This window comes from Sphaeramia orbicularis, chromosome 13 (assembly GCF_902148855.1).
Source record: "Sphaeramia orbicularis chromosome 13, fSphaOr1.1, whole genome shotgun sequence".
Classification (NCBI taxonomy): domain Eukaryota; kingdom Metazoa; phylum Chordata; class Actinopteri; order Kurtiformes; family Apogonidae; genus Sphaeramia; species Sphaeramia orbicularis.
Genome location: NC_043969.1, coordinates 46,968,479 through 46,994,626, shown reverse-complemented (window position 1 = coordinate 46,994,626; position 26,148 = coordinate 46,968,479). Strand labels below are relative to the sequence as shown.

The 26,148-nt window shown below is 38.0% G+C and overlaps 1 protein-coding gene across 1 annotated transcript; it reads right to left on the bottom strand.

Moving 5' to 3' along the window:
• Positions 1-2,005: 2,005 nt before the first annotated feature.
• LOC115431325 (WD repeat-containing protein 20) lies at positions 2,006-25,762 on the bottom strand. Its single transcript, XM_030151595.1, has 4 exons — positions 24,938-25,762; positions 8,324-8,506; positions 5,545-6,951; positions 2,006-2,893 (listed from the first exon to the last, which is right to left on the bottom strand). The coding sequence occupies exons 1-4, from the start codon at positions 25,346-25,348 to the stop codon at positions 2,846-2,848; spliced, it is 2,049 nt and encodes a 682-aa protein (XP_030007455.1). The 5' UTR covers positions 25,349-25,762; the 3' UTR covers positions 2,006-2,845.
• Positions 25,763-26,148: the final 386 nt, after the last annotated feature.

Sequence of the window (26,148 nt, the reverse complement as noted above, 5' to 3'; positions counted from 1 at the left end):
TACCAGATATATATTTAGTGCAATACTGGAGGGATGGGTGACATATGTGAGGCCTCTGAGACCCGATTTCACTGAGATGACTGCATGAATATGGACTCAAAATCCTTTAAATGAAGGAAATATGTTTTTGTGTTTTCTATGTTTTTATTTATCTATTTATATATCGATTCTTTACTCTGAAATCCTGTATGCCAAGACAATAATGAGCTGCTGTACATGTTTTTGTTTTTACACCCACTCTCTGTATATAGTTTATGTGTATCTGTCAAATTCTGTAAAACGTCTTTTAATAAAAAGAGAATTAAAAAAAAAAAAAAAAGAGTACCAGATATTCTTAAATATGCTCCTGCTGGGAAGTCATGAAAGGGTTAATTTTTTGCAGCTTTAGATACATTTATTTCTCCTATTTTGGGTGTAAAATGTCTTTTTTTCAATTGTAAAAATTGCAGAATCCTTGAACTGGGAGTCTTCAGTTGGATGTAATCTGCTGCTTCACCACTAGATGCTAGATGCATTTTTAAATGTATTATTGTGTTTATTCTATTGTTTTACTTGGTATTTTTATTTCACGGTTTTTAATTGCACAGCTGTTTTTATGTCTTTTAATCTATTCTTGTATTTTTTATTTTGGTTTTTCCCCTGTAAGTCGCTTTGGAAAAAAGCATCTGCCAAATGCATACATGTAAATGTAAATGCTGCTAAATCCTACACACAACACCTTTAAAACTGATGCACAAAATGTTAATTTGGGGGGAAAATAAAATTATGACAGCTGAGTTTGTAGGACAGAGGAATAAAGGTTTAAAACAGCCAAAAGTATGTGGACACAAGGATGAGACTCTACAGTGGTTTTACAAAATATCTGCGACAGAAACATCGTTAAAGGTTCTTCGGTGATTATGGGATGTTTTTGACACTGGGCTGCACCGGCTGTGCATGAACGGTTTGGCAGAAGTTGGCACTGATAGGGTTCAATGGCTGAGTTTAGGCTGGAAAAGAAGGAAAATGACAGCTGAACATATTAAAACTGTACTGATGATCTCATAATAGAGGTTTACACCATGGACAGAATGACCCATCGGCTTAGAATGAATGTGTCTGTGACTAAGAGGGAGAAATGGACTCAGTATAACAGTGAACGATGGCTAAGGGTTGACACTGGAATGCATGTACTTAGATATCGGCTGGGGCGTCATAAAGGGGGCCATTTCCAGGGGGCCCAGTGTATACAGGTTAGAAGGTGTGAAAATTTCATGTAAGCTCCGGAGTAGAAGAGAGACATTCAGAATTCTGACTTTATTCTCATAATAATAATAAAAAAAATATATTGGAGCTTAATTTATTTTGTTTTCCAGAGGCCCTAATCCTCTTCTGTACATCAGCTGTTATTAACCCTTTTACTATTACTTAGTAATTACTTAGAAAGAGAATGTGCAATATCCTTAAGTGCAATTTGTGGATAATATTTATTTTTAGATATTTATTACAAGTCATTGAGCTTTTGTCTTTTACTTGTTTTCACACTGCTTTTCTATTTTTATACTGCTTACATCTTTGACTTTTATTTGATTCAATCTTTTAACCTTTATACCTCGGCATAATAACTCCTATGTACCTAAATGTGTAAAAATGGCAAAAAAAAAAAAAAAAGCTATCAAAGTTTTCATAAATAAAAAGGCACAAGAATGAACAGACCCTGTAATGAATATAAGTTGTTCTGTAGTAATAGTCGCAGAAAAAATTATTAGACCATCAAAAATAAAAAAAAAACAATAATTATGCAATCAAATACTAACTCCTGTGTGTGTCATGTGACTAAAACAGACAGAAAAGAAAACATGGAATGTCTAAAAGCACTGTTTTTGCCAGTACAATGCCATAGCTACTGATGAAAGAACTGAAGTGATTTTGGTTATTATCAAGAAAACATGTTAAATGGATAGATATCAGCTCTGAAATTAAACTATTATATTATTATTATTATACTATTTTTGTTGGTATCATTATATTTGTCCAAACAAATGTACCTTTAGTTGGACCAGACATTAAAATGAACAAGAAACGGAAGAAAACAAGGGGTGGTCTACAATTTCTAAACACTATATTAGAATATTAGCTTTTACTGTGGCCGACCTCATGAATTTTTACATTATTTTGGTTGGTTTGGACTTCATGTTGGCGTCGATAAGATGAATCTCACGTCTCTGTGGCGCAACCAAACACTGATACTGAAACTGAAGTGTTCAAATTGCTAATTTCAACAAACTGTTTAGTGTTTTAACTTATTTTACCTGGTGCAACAAGCAATGTTTCTGTACTTGGCTTTGATTAACATGAGAAATGGCACGTAGAAATAAAAAAAAAACAAAAAAACACACAAAAATTGCTTCAAAGTGGAAGAAAAATGGATTGAAATGCACATTTTTGCAGTGAGATCTCATTACCGAGCTGTCCACATACTTTTGGCTATGTGTTTTTCGTCCCTGTCATCATGTTGCTACAGTGAATTGAAGCCTGACTAGATGATGTTATGGTGTGTTTGCATCTGTTTTGTCGTGGTTTTGACATGTGGATGAGAGTTTCCAACCAAACCGTCCACTGTGAGTGAAATCAGTGCAGGCGAAGAGTTAATACTGGCGTTATAATACTGCAACGGTCGCTAGGTAGGTACGTAGGTAGGTACGTAGGTAGGTAGGTAGGTAGGGTATGGTCTCTTATAGTTGGCCCCTGATTTGACCTTTTGGACGATCCGTGGAGAAGGCGTCCCACGGAGACGAGAAGACGGAGAAGGAGGAGGAGGGAGGACGAGATGGAGGAAGGGACGAGTGCAAAGCTTCTCCTTCAGCTATACCACCGTGCCGCTCGGAGAGTTTCCGTTCTGTGCTGTCAAGTTCTAGACAAGAGACGAGGGCAGAAAGAACAACGTACAGAGACATTAAAACCCCAGGGACGATCAGACGGAAGAAACATATACTCCGGTCTAAAGGTGACGGGACATAAAAGGGCACTGCCGCTGTGAAGAGAACAAGGATATTAACGGATAAATCCAGGACGTTTGAGCTTCAGCTGAACTAAAACATCCTCCAGGTGGAAAAACTCCACTGAACTGAACTATGAGGACAAAAGATACACAGACAAAAAAACACATAAGACTGTTACCAGGTCAAAAAGACGCCCTAAAAGATGTACAACCTGTGTTTCAAATGATGAGTAATAAAGATAAGTACTGCACGATTAACCCATAAAGACCCAGCGCTACTTTTGTGTCAGTTCCAGGAGGAATTTATCTCGAAATTTAACCTTTATTAAGTGATTTGTTGCAATTGATTACAGTATTATCCTCTGTATTTTGTGTTTTTTAGAGTGTTTAGATAGATAGAACGATAGATAGAATGATAGAACGATAGATAAATAGAACGACAGAACAAACAATTGACAGAACGATAGAACGATAGATAGAATGACAGAATGATAGAACGATAGAACAATAGAACGATAGATAAATACAACAACAGCTAGAACGACAGAGTGATATATAGAACGATAGAATGACAGAACGATAAAACGATAGATAGAACAATAGAATGATAGAACGATAGATAGAATGACAGAACGATAGACAGAATAGAACGATAGATACGATAGAATGATAGAAACAACGATAGAATGATAGAAACGATAGAACGATAGATAGAACGATATAGAATGACAGAATGATAGAACAATAGAACGATAGATAGATAAATACAACAACAGACAGAACGATAGAGCGATATATAGAACGATAGAATGACAGAACAATAAAACGATAGATAGAACAATAGAATGATAGAACGATAGATAGAATAACAGAACGATAGACAGAATAGAATGATAGATACGATAGATAGAATGATAGAAACAACGATAGAACGATAGATAGAATGATAGAACGATAGAATGATAGAAACGATAGAACGATAGATAGAACGATAGATAGATAGATAGATAGATAGATAGATAGATAGATAGATAGATAGATAGATAGATAGATAGATAGATAGATAGATAGATAGATAGATAGATGTTCCATTCCAACATTTGTTTCAGTATAAAGCAGCTCCTTGTTTTGGATAATCCCTTATGGTCCAACTAAAGCACAGATGAATTTCAAAGTAAAAATGTGGGTCATTTGTCAACACTAATCTGTCCAATTGTCTCTAAAATGTCCCGTCAGAGAGATTTCGAATATCGCATTTTGACCCATAGATAGATCAGGTTTTACAAAAAATTGCGCAACTTTTGAAAAGACCTACAATCAGGACTCATTGGGCAGAAATGGTCGAATGAGTGAAAACAAAAACCATATGCAATTCAAACTTCACCATCGGCCACTGGTGAGTGAGTGTTTTTGTTATGAACGCCAAACGAATTTTTTACCCGTCATTGCCGCTTGGCAGATGTTAATTTTACACCCTGCCTACAGTTATTTTCATAGTAACTTCCAAATGAATTTTTCTCCACATTTGATCTTTCCTAAGTGATTTATCATCATTTAGTATAACATTATTTTCTGTATTTTGGCATTTTTCAGTGTAAATTACTGATCATGTTCATTAAAGCTCAGTGTAAATTCAAAGGTTATTACAGTCGCGGAAAAAATTATTAGACCATCAAAAGTCATCAAAAACATTGGTCACTCAATCCAGTACTAACTCCTGTGTGTATCATGTGACCAAAACAGACAGAAAAGAAAACATGGAATGTCTAAAAGCACTGTTTTTGTCAGTACAATGCAGAGCTGCAACCAATTAATCGACTCAAAGCGATCCAAAAAAATCATTCAACCACAATTCTCCTGAATCAAAGCTTTGTTTCCTTCATGTCTCTGCTGTTAAACATTGGTTCCACTGTAGTGTTTCACACGGACGCTTATTGTGACGCACAAAGAAGCGTCAATTCAGGAAAACTGCAACAGAATATTTCCCTTGAATCAATTCGAGTCAATTAATCGAATCGGTTGCAGCTCTAGTACAATGATGTAAAAACTGAAGTGATTTTGGTTATTATCAAGAAAACATGGAAAATGGATAGATATCAGCTCTGAAATTAAACTACCATGAGCTGTTTTTCTTATCATTATATTTGTCCGAATACATGTATCTTTAGTTGAACCAGTGGTCTAATAATTTTTTCCGCTACTGTATATCAGAACAAAAAAAAGTGACTTTTTCAGCAAAATCTATCATTAACTGAACATTAACTGAGCATCTCCATCTACTGTCATTGATCCAACTCCGTGGATTTTAGTGGTGAATCAATGTTGTAGAAGATGACGGTGTTTCCATGGTAACTACGGAGCCTCTGAACGTCCAAATGGGTCATATCTGATGACCATGAAAAGATGAATAACTGTATTTACACCAGTTGTTTACATGTATTAATAGGATTAGTGGATCAACAGGTATTCAACAGTTCAGATCAGTAGATGCTTTTGGTCTGTTTGGGTCTTTATGGGTTAAAGGTCACCTGATCAAACTCTGATGTCACAGTTTAAAAACGTACCGCCTTCCCCGGTCGGGCCCAGGTGCAGATCAGTCCTTCTTGGCAGGCCGTGATGATGCAGTCGTCCATGAACACCAGCACCGTCAGCCTCTCGTGTGCGATCTTCTTGCAGACCAGCGGCTCCAGCATGGGGACCTCGTGCATGCGGGGGCACAGCGTGGTGCCCAGGACCTTGGCGGCGTCCAGTCGGTTGCTCCTTGGCGCCACGTTGATCTTGTCGTTGCTCTTGCTGATGTTTCCGAGGCTGTGGTACCGTTTGTGCTCCTTCTCCACGCCGCCGCTGCCGGACTTGTCGGACTTTCGCTCCTGGAGGGACAGCGTGGCGAAGCGGCCGATGCTGAACGGGGTGCTGTTCCCTCCGCCGCTAGTCCCGCCCCCTCCTCCTCCGCCGCCGCTGCCCTCTGAGGCGCCCTGGCCCTTGGAAGCGTTGGCAACGGCGGGGTGGGGCAGGGAGTTGGAACGGGAAAGGGAGCGAGGAAGAGGCAAGGGGAGCGTTGGGGGGTTGGAGGTGCCGGTGTTAGTGTTGGGAGGATGATGATGGCCCTCCACCCCTCCACTACCCCCCCCTCCTGACGTGCTGTTGACCACCCCGCTGCCCGAGTTGGATAGTGAGGGTCCGAAAGTGTTAGTGAAGGCGCGGGACAGCGGCAGGCGGGGGTACAACACGTCATCAGTCAGGTCCCACAGACAGAACTGCGTATCCTGTCCGACCGAACCAAAGCGGTACGTGACTGACGCCGACCCCCCCCCTTTAGAGCTGTGCCGGGAAAGACGTGACAACGTGCTGCTTGTTCGTACCCGGCCGAAGTGCATGGAGTTATTGGGCGCCCCCTGGTGGAGGTCCTCCTCGCTGCCGCTGAGCTCCATGGGCTCATCGTCTTCCAGGGAGGTCGTGAAGGGGTCGAACGCCACCACGTTGACCCAGGATTTGTGGCCGTGACCCCTCGCCACGACGCGACTCTCTGCGAATGACCAGACGGTGACCAGGTCGTCCTCTCCCCCCGTGGCGAGGTACTTCCCGTCGGGGCTCCACGACACGCACAGTAATCCGCCGAAGTAGCTCTTCATGACGCCCTGCAGCTCCATGGAGTCGAAGTGGAAGACGCGCAGGCAGCCGTCCTGGCCCACGCACGCCACGTGGACGCCGTCCGGGGAGAACGCGAACTCGTTGAGCCCCCCCTCGCCGACGGCCCACCTCAGCAGGGGGTTACGCGGCGTCTTGGTTTTGCAGGCGTACACGGCGAAGCCCTCCCCCTGCCTCAGCAGAGAGTACTGTGGGGGGGTGGTGCCACAGGGGTGGTCCACGTTGTAGAGGTAGAGGTGACCGCTGGCGTGGGAGGCCAAGAACAGGTTCTCCGACTTGGGCAGCCATTTTAGACACGTGACCTTGGATTTGTCTATCAACCTCTGGGAGACAGTGAGGATGAGGATGAAGGAGGGAGTGAAGAAGAAAAGAAACGGTCAAATTTAAACAAACCTTAGATGCACAAGTGGGTCAAAATGACCCGGTGAGGCAGTTTTCTGTCAATATATTTGTAATGAAAAGTTATTTTTATTTCCTATTTCAGTTATTCCTCAAAAAACATGATACTGAAATCATGCCATTAAAAGTTTGAACTTACCTTTTATAAATGTTATGACATTGTAGTTTTTGTATTAATACCCTAACCTCCATAGGTCAAAATGACCTGCATTCATTTACAAAGGAATTTCATCTGAACCTTTAAACCTCTCACTCACTCACTAAATGGATGTTGACATTCTATGGCTGTTATATACATATATTATATATTATATACTATATATGCTTTGCTTTTCAAATTTGCAAAATATATATATATATATACATAAAAAAAGTTTTTTAAACTGTTAAAAATGTAAAAAAAAAAAAAAAAAAAAAAAATTCAAACATGAAATCATTCTGTTGTGGGCCAAAATGTAATACAAAGGATTATTTTTAACATGAAAAAATTACAAAATTGGCATAAAAACACATTGATTCTAACTGCACATGTAAAAAAAAAACAAAAAAAAAACAAAAACAAAAAGAGAAATTGTAGAAAACAGAACTGACAGTTAAATGTGAGCAGAGAACAATAACAGGAAGTTTGACTTTATGTCACTTGACAAAACAAAAAGAAAGTTCAATAAAAAACTCAACAGTGAACAAAACCAAACAAAAAAATAACAAAAAAAAATTAACTAAACCAAGCAAAAATGTAGCAAATTAAGACAATTAACAAAAGTTGTCTAAATAAAATTAAGTGTAATTTTAATAATATTCTGCCTGTTACTAAATGTTTTGTGTCTTTGATCCGATCTGTAAAGCACATATAAATAAGTTGAGGCATAATACTGTTAAAACTGCACTAATTTTTCTTAAGAAATTTCAGTTTTTTCAGGTCACATCTTCACATCGTTTTTGTTTGGATTGTTTGTAAATGTAAATATTTTCGGAAGTTACTGTTATTTTTTTGTGCTAAAAAAAGAGAAACATTTGGAGTCATTATTTAGAGGTTATTATGGTATTATTTTACTGGTCCGACCCACTATAGATCAAACTGGGCTGGCCTATATCTGAGACACACCAAAAAAAATAAGGGTGGACATTTCTGAGCTGCATCAGATTCCAAATGAGAGGAACAAGAAAACCAACCCACAGAATGACAGAAGTACGTCTGTGGAGTTGAACCGAACATTAATTCGACACAAACATCTACAAACGTCAAAACATGGAGGACAATGTTGGCAGACAAGAGGCGGCGCTGGCGTTCGTTACCTCCTCGTTGAAGAGTTTACTGGTCTCCTTCTTGATGGGGTCCAGGTACTGGACCTGCCCGGCAGAGAAACCCACGATCAGAGCCACGCTCTCCGCCGTGGCCGAGTACTGGTTGAAGTCGTGACACGTGGGCTGCGTCCCCTTGTAGATCCTTTTGTCTATTGGTTTACTGAGGTCCACCGCCTGCAGACGAGAAACAGGGCAAAGAAAACCGTCAGGTACAGAAGAAATAGAAGAACTGCCAGGAGGTCTTTAACCCTTTCATGCACAGTGGTCACTCCAGTGGACAGTTCTTCTCCAGCTGTTCTTTGTATATTCATGGGTTTGTTGTTTTAGTTCCATATCAGCCAACACAGCGGACACTTATGCATCGTGTAACTTTGCTGTTCTTGATAAACCTGATCTGCAGTAACATGTTTGAGTGTCAATCAATTGCTGGTTGTTAACAGACTGCAATTATCATTTTTTTCTTTAACAAAATGGTCGTTTTGTTTTTGTATATTATCTCCATGACATAAGTAATAGTATTAGAGTATGTTTAAATATGAGAAAACATCAGATTAGCTGCATTGAAAGTGTTTTTATTTCATAGTTTTCACAGTATATCAGTAAATATACATTTCTTGGCTTCAAAAATTAAACGCATCGTATCCATTTGAGTGGACATTTTTGCAACTCTATAAAAAGTAGGTTCATAAAAAGCTGTCAATCACATTGTTTTTTTTTTGTTTTTTTTTTCATGCCTACAGAGGAATAAAAACAGGGGGAAAAAAATCATGATTAAGGTTCTCATAATTCATGCATGAAAGGGTTAAACACAGTCATCTGGAATATTTCGACATTAAAGGGCTCATATTTCTCTAAGACCACTTTTCTTAGTCTGTGGTTCATTTATTTGTGTATTTGGACCCTAATAGTTCATACAGTTTGAATTTGAACCCTCCAGGTGCTGCATAACTATCTTTTATATTCATTCCAGCAAAAATCGAGTGGATTTCTACAATCTGTTTTAATTCCTGCTTAATTTATGTTTTAAAACTAGTTACGTCATGACATTTTAGGGCTGCGCAATTAATCGAAATTCAATTACGATTTCGATTATTACACTCAACGATTACAAAAATTATATAATTGAGAAAAAAATGATCATTAATTTTGAGTTTTAATTCACGCGCACGCAAGCTACCATGAGCTGCCCCGCCCCGCCCCCTCTAAACCAGGGATTAAAGCAAAAATTTTTCATCTGACTGAAAATTTTCTTCTGGTCAAAATCATTGGCCACTATTAAAAATGATGCAATACAATACTACTATAGCGTACACGTTTATATAGTCAAATTTGGCAATACTGTAAAACACACTGAATGGGAGAGTGTACAGGTGTAGAAGATTAGTAACATGGACAGAAAAAATGTCATGAGTGGTATTGGTGGGGGGTCTGGGGGTCCTCCCCCAGAAAATTTTTAAAGCTTCAGGTCAATTTTGGTGCTCTCCGGTTAATTTTAAAGGGTATGAAAACCTTTGAAGCAAGTGAAAATAATAACTAGAAGAAAACCTTACTGCAAAAAATGAGTGAAAAACTTTATTTAACAATTTAGGAACTCCTAAAACATAACTTCAACAGCACATGAATTTTGGGGAAAATGTCTGTGTAAATGTAACCCTAACCAACTAATCTTCAGCTTCTCAGATTGATGGTGGATCAGGACTTTTTTACCATTGGAACCATACAGAATTTTCTTGTGGCAAACTCCGCACATGCACGCGCCAGGCTGCTTCATTTTTTTGCACCATGATCTAATTGGAGTTCCATCGTCTCCCTTCTCATCAAGCCACGCCCACCTCCATCTATTTTTCACGCATCTCTCAATAGTTCCCACTTCAGCACCTTCCTCTACAAACGTGTCCATGATGTCGTATATGCTAGCCAAAATAATCTGTGCGTCGTCAAACCTGCGTCCACAACCCCCCCCCCCCCCGCCCCCCCCCCCCCCGCCAATATCATGTTCTCTTTTGATTGGAAGAAATTACGTCAACTGAAACAGAAATTCTATTCCGTTACAGATACTCTCTGAGGGTATTTAAAATACAGTGGCTTTGCAAATACCAAGGGTGTTACTCATTCATTCAGTTTTATCTTTGTACTGTACCACACAGATAGAAATAAGATGCTAAACGGGTCCAAATAAAGCACTTACGCAGTCGGGCGCGTAACTGCGTAAGGCCGCGGCGCGCACAGCCGCACGCACGGGAAGGGCACATACACACACACACAAACACACACACACTAGTCATATACCGGCAAGAGGAGATAAGCTATGAACCCAAACATGAAGGTCCATGTAGATCAGTTCTGTCTTCTTCCCTTTTCGCTGTGGTTCTTTCATAATGAAAGCTACTTGTTAGCACTAAACTAAAGTTAGTCTGGAGGCTGAACTTCGGTAAAGCTGAACTTGTCCATGTGTTTCTGAGGCACAGAATGAGCAGCGTTTCCTTCCAAACATAAATAGTCATCAATCTGTCCTCCCGACATAAAAATAAAGAAGTCATCTTATTCTCATCACTGTTAAACCTGTCAGCCCCCTGTGCGTGCCTGTGTTCAACACCTGCAGACCCAGGACAGGATCGCAGTGCCGACTGGACTCCACGAAACACGTGGGGAAGTTACTTCAATATGACTTTTTTCCCCCTTCAATTTTTCCATTTTGACGGACATCCGTCGTGGTGACGGAGAACTTTAATCCCTGCTCTAAGCTCCAGCTGCCAGCTAGCCAGCAGGTCCACCCCACGAGGAAAGTTGTACCTAGTGGTCTTGAAAAATGGCAGGAGAATCACAGCAGAAGCGCTTGGCAAACAAAAAAGGCAAGTCGAATTCAATTGTATGGAATCACTGGGTTTGATGAAGAAGACGAAGAGCAAAAACACATCACGTGCAAAAAGTGTTTTGTAGTTGTGTCTGCACCGACCGCTAACACAACAAACCTTTGTAACCATCTAAAGTTTAACCACCACAACCTTTATGATAACACTAGGTTACCAAAAAATGTTTTTTGCAAGTTGTCCAGGTTTTTTCAACTGAATTAGGACCATTTTGCACCGCTAAATCCAAAAATGACATGTTTTTCTCAATCAGGTCAGGTTTTTTTGCTAATTTGATTTTGAAAAATTTGATCTTCTCACAAAATATAATAATTAATACCAAAAAAAGATTGGTAAGCACACTTTATGAAACTTGTGACTTGATTCCTGTTAGGTACAATGGTGTATTCACCGCAGATGTAGCAAAATACGTCAGGCTTATTTTTGCAAGATCTTCTAGTCAAAGCCATTTCATTCACCTGTAATATTAAAAAAACAATCATAAATTGGCAAAAGTCAAATCTTCAGAACTCGTTTATTGCAAGAAATATGAAAGAATTTTGTATCATATGATGTGAAAATGCCCATAAATGTAAGCAAAAATGTTAAAAAGCCAATATGTAGCATAGTTCATGAAGTTGACCTGATTGAGCAAAATTAATGTGATTTTTCAGTCAGCACACCAAAATTATCCTAAATCAGCTCAAAAAACTTCAACAATAGTAGTAGTAGTAATTTATTCAGTCATGACAACACCAAATATTGTACACAGTATTGACATTTTACGCAAAAGAAAGAAAGAAAAACACAGAATCACAAAATCAAGAATCATGTGATGAATGATGTGTTGAATAATGACTGAAAAGGTATAGGCAGAAGCAGACTGCTTATCAAGGCCTATCCTATATTACAACTTTTTAGGCTACCAACCTCCAAAGAAACAACAACAGATAATTAATTGCATTTATAAGCTTCAAAAATAGCTTTACAAACCATTTTCTTAAAAACCAAAAAAGAATTACATGTTTTTAAATTTATGTTGGCATCATTCCAAAATTTAACTCCAATAATGGACACATGTCTCCTTTTCAAACCTTTTTTAGCTTTTGTACAGTAAATTTGCAAACACCTCTGAGATTATATGGAATGTCCTGAATTGAAAAAAACCTCTGTATTGGGTCAGGGAGCATTTTTGATTTTGCTCTGAACATAATTTGCATTATTTTATAATAAAAGAGATCATAAAATTTCATCACATAAGAATTTAGAAAAAGTGGCTCCGTGTGAGCATAATAATCAGCCTTATTGATAATACGTATAGCTCGTTTTTGCAGTTTTATTATTGAATTTATAGTGGTTTTGAAGGTGGATCCCCATAATTCCACACAGTAAGTTATATAGGGAACAATCAATGAGTAATAGATTAAATGCAAGGCCTTGGAATTCAATACATTTCTAGATTTATACAAGATTCCAAGTGATTTTGAGATTTTCCCTTTAATGTATTCAATGTGTTGTTTCCATGTTAGCTTTTGATCATCGACAACTCCAATAAATTTGTTGTTGACCAGTGTAATCTTATGAAAAACCAAAACACAAAAAAAAACAACTCTGTCTACAACTTCGTCTGCAATGCAACCTTCAATCTCCAAATCTCTTTACGCTGCAACTCCCTACTCATCAACATCAGAGAGACACCAAAAGAAAACAGACTCCATTGTCCATTACCTGGTTAAAGGTATGTGCTCCATTAACACCACTGACAACTGGGGCTTCAGACACATGGTGAATACACTGGACGAACCTTCAAGACATCATTTTACACAAGCTACTACTACACTGAACATACTTGAAATTATAATTTGCACTTTACATGAGTTTTTTTTTTTTTTTTTTTTATTGCTCCAGTTCTATGGCAAGTCTATAGCTGTTTAATTCCAGTGCACTATTTGTTTACGAAAGGAAACATGCTTGAATTTACAGTATACTTATTTGCATTCAAAGATTTTTTTGTTTCGTACAAAAGTGAACATACTTTGTTTGTGTTTAAAAGCTTTATTTATGTTTAAAGAGTATATTTTACATTGTTTTGCAAGAAAAAAATAAACAACTTTAAGGTTAACAAATAACCGTTTTTAATAATCGTGATTTCAATTATTGCTAAAATAATCGTGATTATTATTTTTTTCTTTAATCGAGCAGCGCATTTGCACATATAAGGTCCAGACTTCAGACGAACACTTCTCCGAGTACGACATAATTGTTTATCAGCAGCAGCGGTTGTTGTAAAAACTGAAAATATGTCCAAACTTGGAGCTGATTACCTAAAATGTTCAGTTGTTGGTTGAACGGGACAGAGCAGCACAGCCAATAACCTGGAGGGGGCGGGGCCTGGAGTGGCTCATGTGCATTTAAATTACTCAAAAATAGGGTTGAAGGTGGAGTTGAATGAATGAAGAATTCAGACCCAAGCAGAGCATTTACAGTTTCCACAGGGAAATGTTGGAAAATGAAGAATTCCATTAAAAAAAAAGCAAAATATCACTCGTTTAAAATGATCGAAATGAATGAAAACTATCAGAGTAGAAATAACAGATCTAATGAAAAATACACAATATGGACAAAAGTATGTGGACATGTTGAGTTCAGGTGTTTCTTTTCTAACAGGGGTCTGGCTAATGTCAGAATATAGTTTTATATTGGGATAAATATCATTGCATTGGTTAGTTTGGTTTAAATTGTTAGCTTTGTTTCCAAAATGCCTCAGAGATGTTTTTTACTTAATTTCTCTCAACACTGATTTTGCTTCTTTTTTTTTTTTTTTATCCATGTCTATGATTTTAAATGTTCTTCCTCTAAATTTCTACAGTATTTTTCCTGCTCTGACTGTAAATAATTTTCTACCACAACTAACCATCTACTTTCTTCACATCTCACTGAGGAGGAAAAATTTCCGATTAAACTTCACGTAAATGTTGATGTTTTCATCTCAAATCCTCATGAACAGGACGTCTTACAGCTGTAGACATGATGTGTCCCAATACTTTTTCCCTTATGATTTGTGTACGGCACTTTGGCGAACTGTAAAGTTTTTAAATGCTTTATAAATAAGGTTTGTATAGTAAGATAAAAAAAAAAGAATAGTTGATTTCTATTTTTTTCAGGCTGGTTCATCAACGTTCATCTTTATCTCCTTAAAAACACTCACATTTGTCGACGTCTGCCATGTATTGACATATTAACACCAAAAACCATAACCTGTTCAAATTCTCCCTCCGCTAATATTCAAACTTGTTCTTATAACAGAGTATCAGAACATCCACCTCATGCATTGATGTTCTTTCTTATATTTTTAGCCTCATCTATTATTCACTGAGGTGTTTTTTATTTTCACTAACGTACGCTGTTGTGATTCCACAACATCGACAGCAGAAGCCGACACAAAAATCTGTTTCCCGTTTTTCACAGATCAATAATAAACATCAGGTTTGTGTTGGAATGAAAAATGTGAGACAAATCCATCACAGAATACAGTGAATATGTTTGCAAGACAGTGTGTTTTTACTAAAAACACTCAGATTTATGTTATTTTTCTGCTAAAACTGATTAAATACTGAAAAGTCAGACCTAATATGTAGACTAAACATTTAGAAAACACTGAAGAACACTGTTAATGCACCTGAAAAGATACATTTTAGGACAAAAAAATAAATAAAACCACAATGTTCTGATTAAATGCACTTGAATCAGAAATGCTTTATTGGAAGATGCATTCTGGGAAATGTAGTACAAGTGTATGAAACCATCCAGTAGGTCCTGATCAGACGATATTTCGATATAATAGTAAATGTTTGGAGCCAACGTGACTGATCCAGAGTCAGTTTGAGATGTGTGATGATGTGATGGATGATTTTCATCAGTCAGTAGTTATTGCAATAAATGTCAGATCGATATTTCCTTTAAATCTGCTTCTGACTCAGTGAAACTTGAAGAACCTAGTTGGTTAGTTGAGTCTTGAAATTATTTGTAAAAGATGCAACAAAAGTGCAGAAGAAAAAATAAGATGAAAATGTTAAAAGATGTAATAAAGTGAAAATACAGTAAAAGATGCAGTGTGACAAAAACAATGTACACGATTCAACACCATGAAAATGATATTAAATCTGCAAATATAAAAGGAACTTTAAAGACAAAACCAGATGAAAACACTGTGAAAGACACGACAATATGAAAATATCACCACAAAAAACCAGACAGTGATGAAAAATGAAAACAGCACAAAACATCAGAGGTAAGTTGACAAATAAACACATCATCTTTAATTTTGTGATGAAAACAATGAAACATCTGCAAAAACAGAACTGCGACTGTAAAAAGGACTTAAAAGACAAAATGAGATGAAAATATCCATAAAGATACAACAAAAATAAAGTATACAGAGATGTCAAGGATACAGATGAAACAATGTAAAAGATGAAGCAAAGAAAAAAAAGATGCAGCAAAATGTAAATATTAAAGATGCAACAAACATAAAAATGATACAGAAGATGGAACATGATGGAAACGTCAGTAACGATGAAACTAAACTAAAATGTTAAAAACAACCATGTAAAAGATACAAAAGAAGCAACAAGACAGAAATGATGAAAAATACACAAAAGATGCGACAAGATGAAAATATAGTGAAAGATCCAATGATACAAAAAATGACATGATGAAACAAAATAGAAATTATACAAAATACACAAAAATGACACAAAGATGCAACAACAAGGAAATGGCAACAAAGATGTAACAAAACTAAAATATACAAGATACAAAAACATTGACAAACATACAGATGAAACAATGTAAAAGAAGAAACAAGTAAATTAAAAAATATTGTATAAAATGCAGCAATATGTAAATATAAAAGATGCAACAAAATAAAAATGATGCAAAAAAACGTAAAAATGATACAAAAGATGGAAACAACAAAGATGTAATTAAATTAAAATATGAAAGACAAAAACCACTTAAAGATACAGATGAAAACACTGTAAAAGGAGAAATAAGACAGAAATTACTTTAAAAAATACACAAAATGAGACAGAAATTACCTAAAGATGAAAATATAGATACAATGATACAAAAAGTACATGATGAAACAAAATAAAAATGATGTAAAATACAAAAAAAATTACACGAAAGATGCAACAACATGGAAACGGCAACAAAGATGAAACTAAACTAAAATGTAAAAGACAAAAACTAGATGAAAACATTGCAAAAGATGCAACAAAATGGAAAGATTGTAAAGACAAATCAGGAAGTAACAAGAAAAACACTAAAGCCGTCATCTCTGATTCATGATCTCTGCTTTATTTTGTTCATTTTATTTAAATGTATTAATGTATCCTCGTTCAGTCACTTCCAATAATGTGCATTAACCCCGTTTAAAGTGAATTATGTGCAATAAGTTTGTGCAAAATTCTGTTTTGTAATAACAATGCAATATTTACTCAATATATAAATGTATCCAAACATAAATACACTGTTTTATGGACTTTTCATAGATCTACATACTGTTAATGTTATTAATATTGTGTCTATTCCTATTTTATGTTTTACTTCAATTCTATTCATTTTACAATATTTTATATTCTATTTTCTTATTTTACTTTTGTAATTTTAGATTCGCTCTATTCTCATTTTCTTACATATTGTTTTTTTTATTCATAATATTGGCGTAGCACTGAACACACAATGACAATAAAGGCTGTTCTATTCTATTCTGTTCTATTCTATTCTATGTTTTGATTTAATCTTGTCAAAGCTGGCATCAACCGTCTTTAACTCATTGTGTTAATTCATCAAAACATATAAAAATGAAATGTGAAATCACATTCAACTAGATAAAAAAATGAAAATGTATCTAAAAATGTGAACAAAATAAACTCTAAAGACAAACGTAAAATCAAAATTAAATTATATAAAATTATCAGTGCAAAAAAATACATCACATTAAAAATTTTATAATTTTTTCACCCACTTCTACATTACAATTTTTTTTATATTATTCATAATATAATTTCATGTTCTAATAAAACCTGATCTGTGAATATGTACAAGGTGTCGAGTTCTAATAAAACCTGATCTGTGAATATGTACAAGGTGTCGAGTTAAAACACTGATAATATTTAATATTTGGGGTAGAATTTCTAACCTGATTTCACCATTAAATCATTTATTGTATCAGACAAAGGTCCAGAAGGATGATCATGTTGTTTTATTCAGATTATTCCATTTCCTGGTAATGTCACATAAACTGCTTCAATCATCTCATTTAGAGCCAGAGCAGATGAAGGCGTGGACTGAGCATGTGCGGTGGCGCTCCAGCCCAGACCTGGACTTCAGCCCTGTTTGATCCATGTCAGTAAAAGCCGCTAGTGTTCATCCTCCAGTTGATCCTCGACGGGTTATTATGGTCTGTCATTAAAGAACCAGCGGAGCAGGAACCTGATCCACATTCAGTTCTTTAATAACCGACGCTAATGATGCTAAGAACAGGCTCTGTCAGGAGGAAACTGGAGGACGAACGCACACACCCAAGAGTCAAGAAAGACATTTAGGACAGATGATGTGTAAATATGGAGCAGGGGTGTCAAACATGCGGCCCGTGGACCAAAACTGGACCATCAAAGGGTCCAATCGGGCCCACGGGATGGATTTATGAAAAAAATAAAATAAAATTACACTAAAGATATTAAAAACCATTTTAGTTCAGGTTCCACATACACACCAATATGATCTCAAGTAAAATCTATATTATAAAAGGGAAGTGGACTCTGTCTGTGTGTCTCGGCCATCACACAAAATCTGGAAAGAGCTGCAGTTTGTCACTTTTGTATTTTTGGTCAAAGAAGAGACTAGCGAAAACGGCAAGTTGATGGTAGGGATGTCCTGATCTGACCTAAAGGTCGGCATCGGCTGCTGATCTGGCATTTTGTAGAAGATTGGATTGGATTTAGTCATGGGGTGGCCATGGCTCAGATGGTAGGCGGTTCGAAACCCGCTCTGTCCTAGCCATGTGCTGTTGTGTCCTTGGGCAAGACACTTCACCCTCCTTGCCTCCAGTGCTGCTACTCACACTGGTGTATGAATGTGTATGACTGTTCGGAGGTGGGAGGGGCCATAGACGCGAACTGGCAGCCACGCTTCCATCAGTCTGCCCCAGGGCAGCTGTGGATACAGATGTAGTTTACCACCACCAGAGGGAGAATGTGAGAGTGAATGAATAATAGATCTACTGGACACGCTTTGAGTATGCATTCATAGAAAAGCACCAGGGTTCTTGCTAGCGTCATTGAACGGCAGGGCCCCCGACGCTGAGATTTGACCCGTGACACTGTCTTTCAACCAGCGTAGCGGTGGTTTTTTTTGTGTGTGTATGCGATTGTCCAGCGTAATGATAATGAGATTTGAACCTGAAAAAATATATTCCTTTGTCTTGGCGCAAAGCGCTGCAGACAGGAAATGAGAACAATAGAATCAACACCCCTTTGTGTGCCTTGGTCTTGTCTGATGCCCACCCGGCAACATCACTTGCCTTACGCTCCCAGCTCCCGGACCCCCCTACAAAACTTGCGCCATGTACGCGGCGCGCACGTGCCCCTACACTGTGAAAAAATCCTAGTGAGAACCCTGACTGCTATATAAATCTAATCCATTATATTATTATTATTATTATTATTATTATTGATATCAGGCCAATCTGGGCCCGGTTCTGGAAAGGGTGGGGGTAAACAAATATCCTGCCCCCTCAAATTAAAGTTTCCAAAGGTAGGGAAAAGGGGAAATTAGCTGCACAACAGCAGGACACTTAAAGGAATTAGTAAAACATCTATAGGTTTCACTTTCACTTAATAGTCTGTGTATACTCATTAAGAAGTACGTACGGTAGTGTTGTGCGAGTCGGGTTTTTTTCAACCCGCGAGGCTTTTGTGGAATTATTTGACCCGACCCAACCCACCCTGCAAATAAACTGACATTCTTTTGACCCGCCCCAACCTGACCTGTGAGTAACCCACTGATCCACGCATCACTAATGTTTGGTACAGAACGCACACCCATATAACACCTGGACAAACCTGTCCATAGACCAGCTATAGTAGTGACAAACATACGGCCCGTGGGCCAAAACGGCCGGCCAAAGGTTCCAATTTGTCCCACAGTATGAATTTGGAAAGTGCAAAAATTTTACTAAAGTTATTAAGAGTCAAAGGTGTCATAGTGTTTTAGTTCAGGTTCCACATTCAGCCCAACTGTGATCTCAAGTAAAATAATAGTATAATAACCTATAAATAATGACTCCAAATTTAAATCAAAATTTAATTATAAAAAGTCAGTATCAGATTGGTATCGGCATAATTAATCCTAAAAAAAATTGGATCGGAAGCAAAAAAAATCCAGTTCAGGGCATCAGTAGTTGATAAGACCAATATTTCAGGAGTTATTAGTAATTCTGGAATACAACAGCCTTCCGATCACGTTGCCATGCTCAGAAACATAGAATCATCATTGAAGTGAGTCACCTAGCAACAGATAAACAATAGGGCCAGGTTGTCATGGTGTCAAATTTCCTGTGCAGAAACGGACATACCAGCTGAGAGGTTATTCAACTGAAAATGACCCTGGAATTAACAAGAAAGTAAAGAAAGTAAAGGACTGAAATGGATCAGAGGCTCTAGAACCCAGCATTCCCCACAGGTCAACAGTTTCCTTTGAGAAACTAAAGTTACTACATCTCATTGCCACTAAAAAATTACAACTTCCACCCTCTTCGTCTTCCGTCTTTATTAACTGTGATCTCCACTCACACCTTCTCAAACACTCCAGGATATTTACACCAAATAAAATCCCAGATGTGTCAGTCTGTCAGGTTTACTATTACTGATCCAAGCCCAGTTCATCAGGAGGTCTATTGTGTCTATTCCTATTTTATGTTTTACTTCAGTTCTATTCATTTTACAATATTTCATATTCTATTTTCTTATTTTACTTATTGTAATTTTAGATTCGCTCTATTCTCATTTTCTTACATATTGTTTTTTTATTCATAATATTGGAGTAGCACTGAACACACAATGACAATAAAGGCTGTTCTGTTCTATTCTATTTTATTCTATTCTATTTTATTCTATGTTTTGATTTAATCTTGTCAAAGCTGGCATCAGCCGTCTTTAACTCATTGTGTTAATTCATCAAAATATATAAAAATGAAATGTGAAATCACATTCAACTAGATGAAAAAAATGAAAATGTATCTAAAAATGTGAACAAAATAAACCCTAAAGACAAACGTAAAATCAAAATTAAAGGATATAAAATTTTCAGTGCATAAAAATACATCGCATTAAAAATTTTATAATTTTTCACCCACTTCTACATTACATTTTTTTTAATAAGTGGGTTACCTAGCAACAGATAAACAATGGGGCCACGTTGTCATCGTGTCAGATTTCCTGTGCAGAAACAGACATACCAGCTGAGAGGTTATTCAACTGAAAATGACCCTGGAATTTACCAAGAAAGTAAAGGACTGAAGTGGATCAGAGGCTCTAGAACCCGGCGTTCCCCCCGGGTCAGCAGTTTCCTTTGAGAAACTAAAGTTACTACATCTCATTGCCACTAAAAAATTACAACTTCCACCCTCTTCGTCTTCCATCTTTATTAACTGCGATCTCCACTCACACCTTCTCAGACACTCCAGGATATTTACACCAAATAAAATCCCAGATGTGTCAGTCTGTCAGGTTTACTATTACTGATCCAAGCCCAGTTCATCAGGAGGCTGATGCACAACATGTGTTCATTTGATTCAACCTGAATAATAACACGTGTTGGTTCTACTGGACTGAATACAAACCAAACCAGAACCTGACCCAAATCTAAACTAAAGCTGCAAAAAACATGACATTAATGCAGATCACAGATGGGTCGATCCAGAACACTACACTACACTGAGGGGATACTAGAAGAAAATCTAATGTACTGCTGAAGTCAGAGAGTTAGCTGATGCTTCTATATTAGCTTCATTAACGTGTATTATGTGCAAAAAGTCCTGCAATAATCCTCTACTTTTGCAATAACAATACAATATTTATTCAAACATAAATGCACTATTTTTTTATAGACTTTCATAGATATATACGGTTAATATCGCTATTATCCATAAATAAACATACTGTCGATACTGTTAATATTATATTGTGTCTATTCATATTATGTCTGTTTTTATTTTATTCTTCTTTTCATTCTATTCTTGTTTTACTTTTTAATTTTCTTTATAATTTTGTATTTGTTCTATTCTTATTTTCTGTCGTATTGTTGGTTTTTTTTTAATCATACTGTTGCACTGACACCAACACCAGTCGATGGGGGTGGGACCTTTCTGTGTGGAGTTTGCATGTTCTCCTCGTGTCTGCGTGGGTTCTGTCCGGGTACTCTGGTTCCTCCCACCATCCAAACACATGCACTGATAGGTTAATTAGTTAATCTAAATTGCCCATTGGTGTGAATGTGAGAGTGAGTGTTTGTCTCTGTATGTTCAGCCCTGTGATGAACTGGCGACTCGTCCAGGGTGTACCCCACCTACGCCCATAAGTAGCTGGGATAGGCTGCAGTGACCCTAGTGAGGATAAAGTGGGTTCAGAAAATGAATGAATGAGTGAATGAATGAATATTGTTGCAATGACTGGAGTACCACTCCTAATGTCACTGAACACACATTGACAATAAAGTCAGTTCCATTCTATTGTTTCCTTTGGTTGATGACAATCTCCTACATCTTGGTTGTGAAAGGAGCTGAAACTGAAAATAAAACAGTGAAATTCTGATTTTGTTTTATACTAATCTAGTTTATTTATTTAGCTCGAGAGCTGGTGTAGTTGCATTCAGCTAAATTACATTTGTTAAGTCCTACATATACTGAATATTCCACATATTCTACTGTGTTTTTAAAGGAGTGATATTTTGCTTTTTTAAATGGAATTCTTCATTTTCCAACATTTCCCTGTGTTCTCCATAAACTGTAAATGCTCTGCTTGGGTCTGAATTCTTCAATAATTCAACTCCACTGGTCCATCTTCAACCCTATTTCTGAGTAATGACACCAGAAAGGTGGTTTGGAGCGCTGGCCCTTTAAATGCACATGAGCTACTTCAGGCCCCGCCCCCTCCAGGTTATTGGCTGTACTGTTCTATCCCGTTCAACCAACAACTGAATGTTTTAGGTAATGGGCTGGACCTTATATGTGCAAATGTTGTGATGTAACTAGTTTTAAAACGTAACAAATTAAGGAATTAAAACAGGTTGTAGAAATCCACTCAGTTTTTGCCAGAATGAATATAAAGATAGTTTTGCAGCACCTGGAGGGTTCACATTCCAACTGTATGAACTATTAGGGTCCAAACATACAAACAAATAAACCACAGACTAATAAAAGTGGGTTTAGCAGAATATGAGCCCTTTAATGTCATATATCAACATGTAAAGGTTCAGTGTGTGCTGTTTAGTGACATCTAGTGGTGAAGTTGCATATTGTAGCCAATTCACTTGATGAGGATCATTTACTGATCATTAAATGTCCATCAGGGCATTTTCTGTCGACACAACTGGACAATAAAATGATAATTATCTTAATTGCAACATATTTATTATTGTGATATTCATCATCATAATTATCATAATATGTTTCACAAGTTTTTTCACTTCATCAGATAAAATGCACAGAAAATGTTTCAGTGTATCGCTTTATTGAATTTTACTCCTTTCTGTTCAGACAATGAGATTAAAACAAATATTTGGATTTGACTGTTTTCATCTTGTTGAATCAGAACTAAACCACAGACACCATTGTGTGTTTTTGTTTTGTTTTACGTCTCATCTCCTTCAAATCTTCTGACTTGTTTTGTTGTTTTTGTCTTCTTGCATCTTTTATGTTGTTTCTGTTGTTTCATGTTTTGCATCGATGTCATCTCATTGCATCTTTTACATCGTTCTTTAAAGCATCATTCTTCGTTTTGACGTTTACATCTTTTTTGCTTGTTTTAAGGAATGCACCGACTGCAAAATTCTTCACCATTACTGAAACCGATGTCAGCAAGAACATCTTCATTCTAAATATAAAATAATCACTATTTTACAGTATTTCATCCCTTCATCCCATTGTCTTGGAACAGATTCATTCATTCTAAACTGATGGAAAACAATGAAAACACCTCTGCTATATCAATGCATCTGTAGTTGTTTTGTCTTTTGCTTTGTTGCATCTTTTGTCTTATTTCTTCTACATTGTTCTCACCTTGTTGTGTCTTACATGTTTTCTTATTTGATATTTGAAATTGTGTTCATCTTTTTGTGTTGGTGTCTTGTTTCTTTTACATCATTTTCATTGTGCTGAATCTTTTATCATTTTCATCTTGTCTTTTTCGGTCCTGTTCATAGTTTGTCATTATCTTGTTGCATCTTTTATTGTCTTTGATTTGTTGCTTCTTTTAAATCATTTCCATCCTGTTGTGTCTGTTTCATATTTTTGTTCAGTTTTTTTTTTTTTTTTTAGACGTTTTAATCTTTTAATGTTACTTAAATTGTTTGTCATATTTCATGTTTTACATCATTGATCTATATATATTTTTCTGAATCTTTTACATCGTTTTCATCCAGTCTGTTTTTTTGAAGTTGTATTCATCTTTTTTGTCTTTTACCTCATTCACACATTATTGAACCTTTTGTCAGCTTTGGTTTGATTCCTTTCACATTGTTTCCATTTGTATGTTTTTATCTCATTTCCATCTTCTTGCATCTTTTTGACATTTTCATCTTGTTTCATCTTTTACATCATTTACATTTTGCTGAATCCTTTATCATTTTATCTCGTCTTTAAGTTGTGTTCATAGTTTGTCATTATCTTGTTGCATCTTTTATTGTCTTTGTTTTGTTTCTTCTTTTAAATCATTTCCATCTTGTTGTGTCTGGTTCATATTTCTGTTTCGTTTTTTTTTTTTTTTTTTTTTTACATTTACATTGTTTATAGCATATTTCATCTCTTACATCATTGATCTTTATATATTTGTCTGAATCTTTTACATGGTTTTCATCTGGTGTGTGTGTGTTTGTTTTTTAAGTTGTATTCATCTTTTTTCTTTATTGCATCTTCTGTCAGCTTTGTTTTGCTTCCTTTTCATCTTGTTTTCGTCTTACACATTGCTTCTTTTCTGCTTTTTTCCACATTTCCATCTTGTTACACCTTGTCTTATCTTTCTTGTTTATCTTTTACATCATTTAATAATAATAATAATAATAATAATAATAATAATAATAATGCACTTTCTTATATTTTAACTGGTGCTTTTTAGCTGCACAGATCCTGGTTTGACTGGTATCGTGATAGCCCTCAGTCTGTCGCGACATGTCAGTGTAAATCGTGACAGACCCGGTCCACATGGCCCGGCTCTGCGGCTCCGGGGCAGTGGATGATCCGGGTCCGTTTCCTGTCCTGGTCCGGGTCCCGGTGATGCCCCATCCCCACCCCCCACCCCCGCCCTCTCCCAGCCATCGAACCCGGTGCTCGCGCGCTGTCGTGCCGCTGTGAGCATCGACCCGAGTCCGTTATAAAGATGACGAAACCCGAGCTAATAGCATCCAATTAGCCGCGGTGTTAGCATGCTAGGCTACCGGAGCGGCAACGGCGGCGGCGGCGGAGGCGGCGGCTCACCTTCTTAATGTTGGTGTAGGTGTAGAAATAAAGCTCCCGGCCGATGTTGAAACACACCCGCTCCGACTCCTCGCTCGGGTCTTCGGGCTGGAGCTTGACCATGGAGACCCGGACCGGCGGCAGGAAGCCCGCCGGGGAGGAGTTGGCTGCGGCATTGGAGGAGGAAGACGCGGCAACGGCGGCGGCGGCGGCAGCGGCGGCCCCGGGCCCCTGCAGCAGCCCGACCCCTCCGCCGGGTATCGCGCCGGGGCCGGCCCCGGGCCCCAGCGTCGCCCCGGCGGACGGCCCCCGCGGCAGCCCGCCCCGCTGCTGCGAGTCGGAGAGGGTGAGCAGCTTGTAGAATCCCTCCCGGGTCCGGAACTGGGACTTAATCTCATTGATATCCTTCAGAGCGCCGCCATCTCCGGCCATTTTTAGTCCAAACAAGCCGCACAGGAAACGGAGATTCTGACCTGGAAATAATCTGGAGTCCTAGAAGAGAAATGGGAGAAGCACAGCGGAGCAGCCGAGCTCACACAGGCCGACCTGCAGCCCCGGTCCGGCCCGGAGCATGTTACAGCAGAACCGGAGAGCGTCCCGCCGCCGCCCGGGATCCAGAGCCGCGGTGAAAGCCCTGCCGAGCCCGTCAAAGCATCCCGTCCACCGGGGCTCAGCCTCCGTTCGTCCGCCGTGCGTAACAGACGTGCGATGATGCGTCCTGACACTGCGCACTCCCCCCGTGCGTCCGTCTGGGGTGAGGAGAGGCCACACGGTCCGGTCCGGCCCTGATGCGGGTCTATCCCTCATTTAACCCCCGAACATCGAACCGACACAGGCAGGATGAGGAGGAGGATGAGAGGAGGAGGATGGAGTCACGTGTGTGACCGTGCCCCCCCCCCCCCAACCCCACCGACAAGATGAGGAGAAGTTTGGACTTAATACAACTATTTTATGCAAAAACAGATTAAATTCATCATTAAAGCAGAACTCTGACCCTGTCATGCATCATGAATATGATTATTTTATGAATACATTAATTCCAGAGGAGCAGTGGAATTAAAACCATCCTCCATAAACCACCACGGATTAACGGTAGCATGAATGAGTCTGACATTTAACACCAACATGACACATTTCTGTAGAAATCCAGTTTGTTTTGGTCCTGCTCTAGTTTTATGAAGCAGAACTGAATAAACTAAGTATAAAGTACCTGAAGCACAGACGCATGTCAG

Bases quoted from the DNA above. Each gene is read 5' to 3' on its own strand.
- LOC115431325 (XM_030151595.1), bottom strand. From the start codon at position 25,348: ATGGCCGGAGATGGCGGCGCTCTGAAGGATATCAATGAGATTAAGTCC. The intron at 8,507-24,937 runs GTGAGCCGCCGC...TCTCGTCTGCAG, and splicing joins CCTACACCAACATTAAGAAG to GCGGTGGACCTCAGTAAACC. The intron at 2,894-5,544 runs GTACGTTTTTAA...TCTCTTGTCTAG, and splicing joins GGGCCCGACCGGGGAAGGCG to AACTTGACAGCACAGAACGG.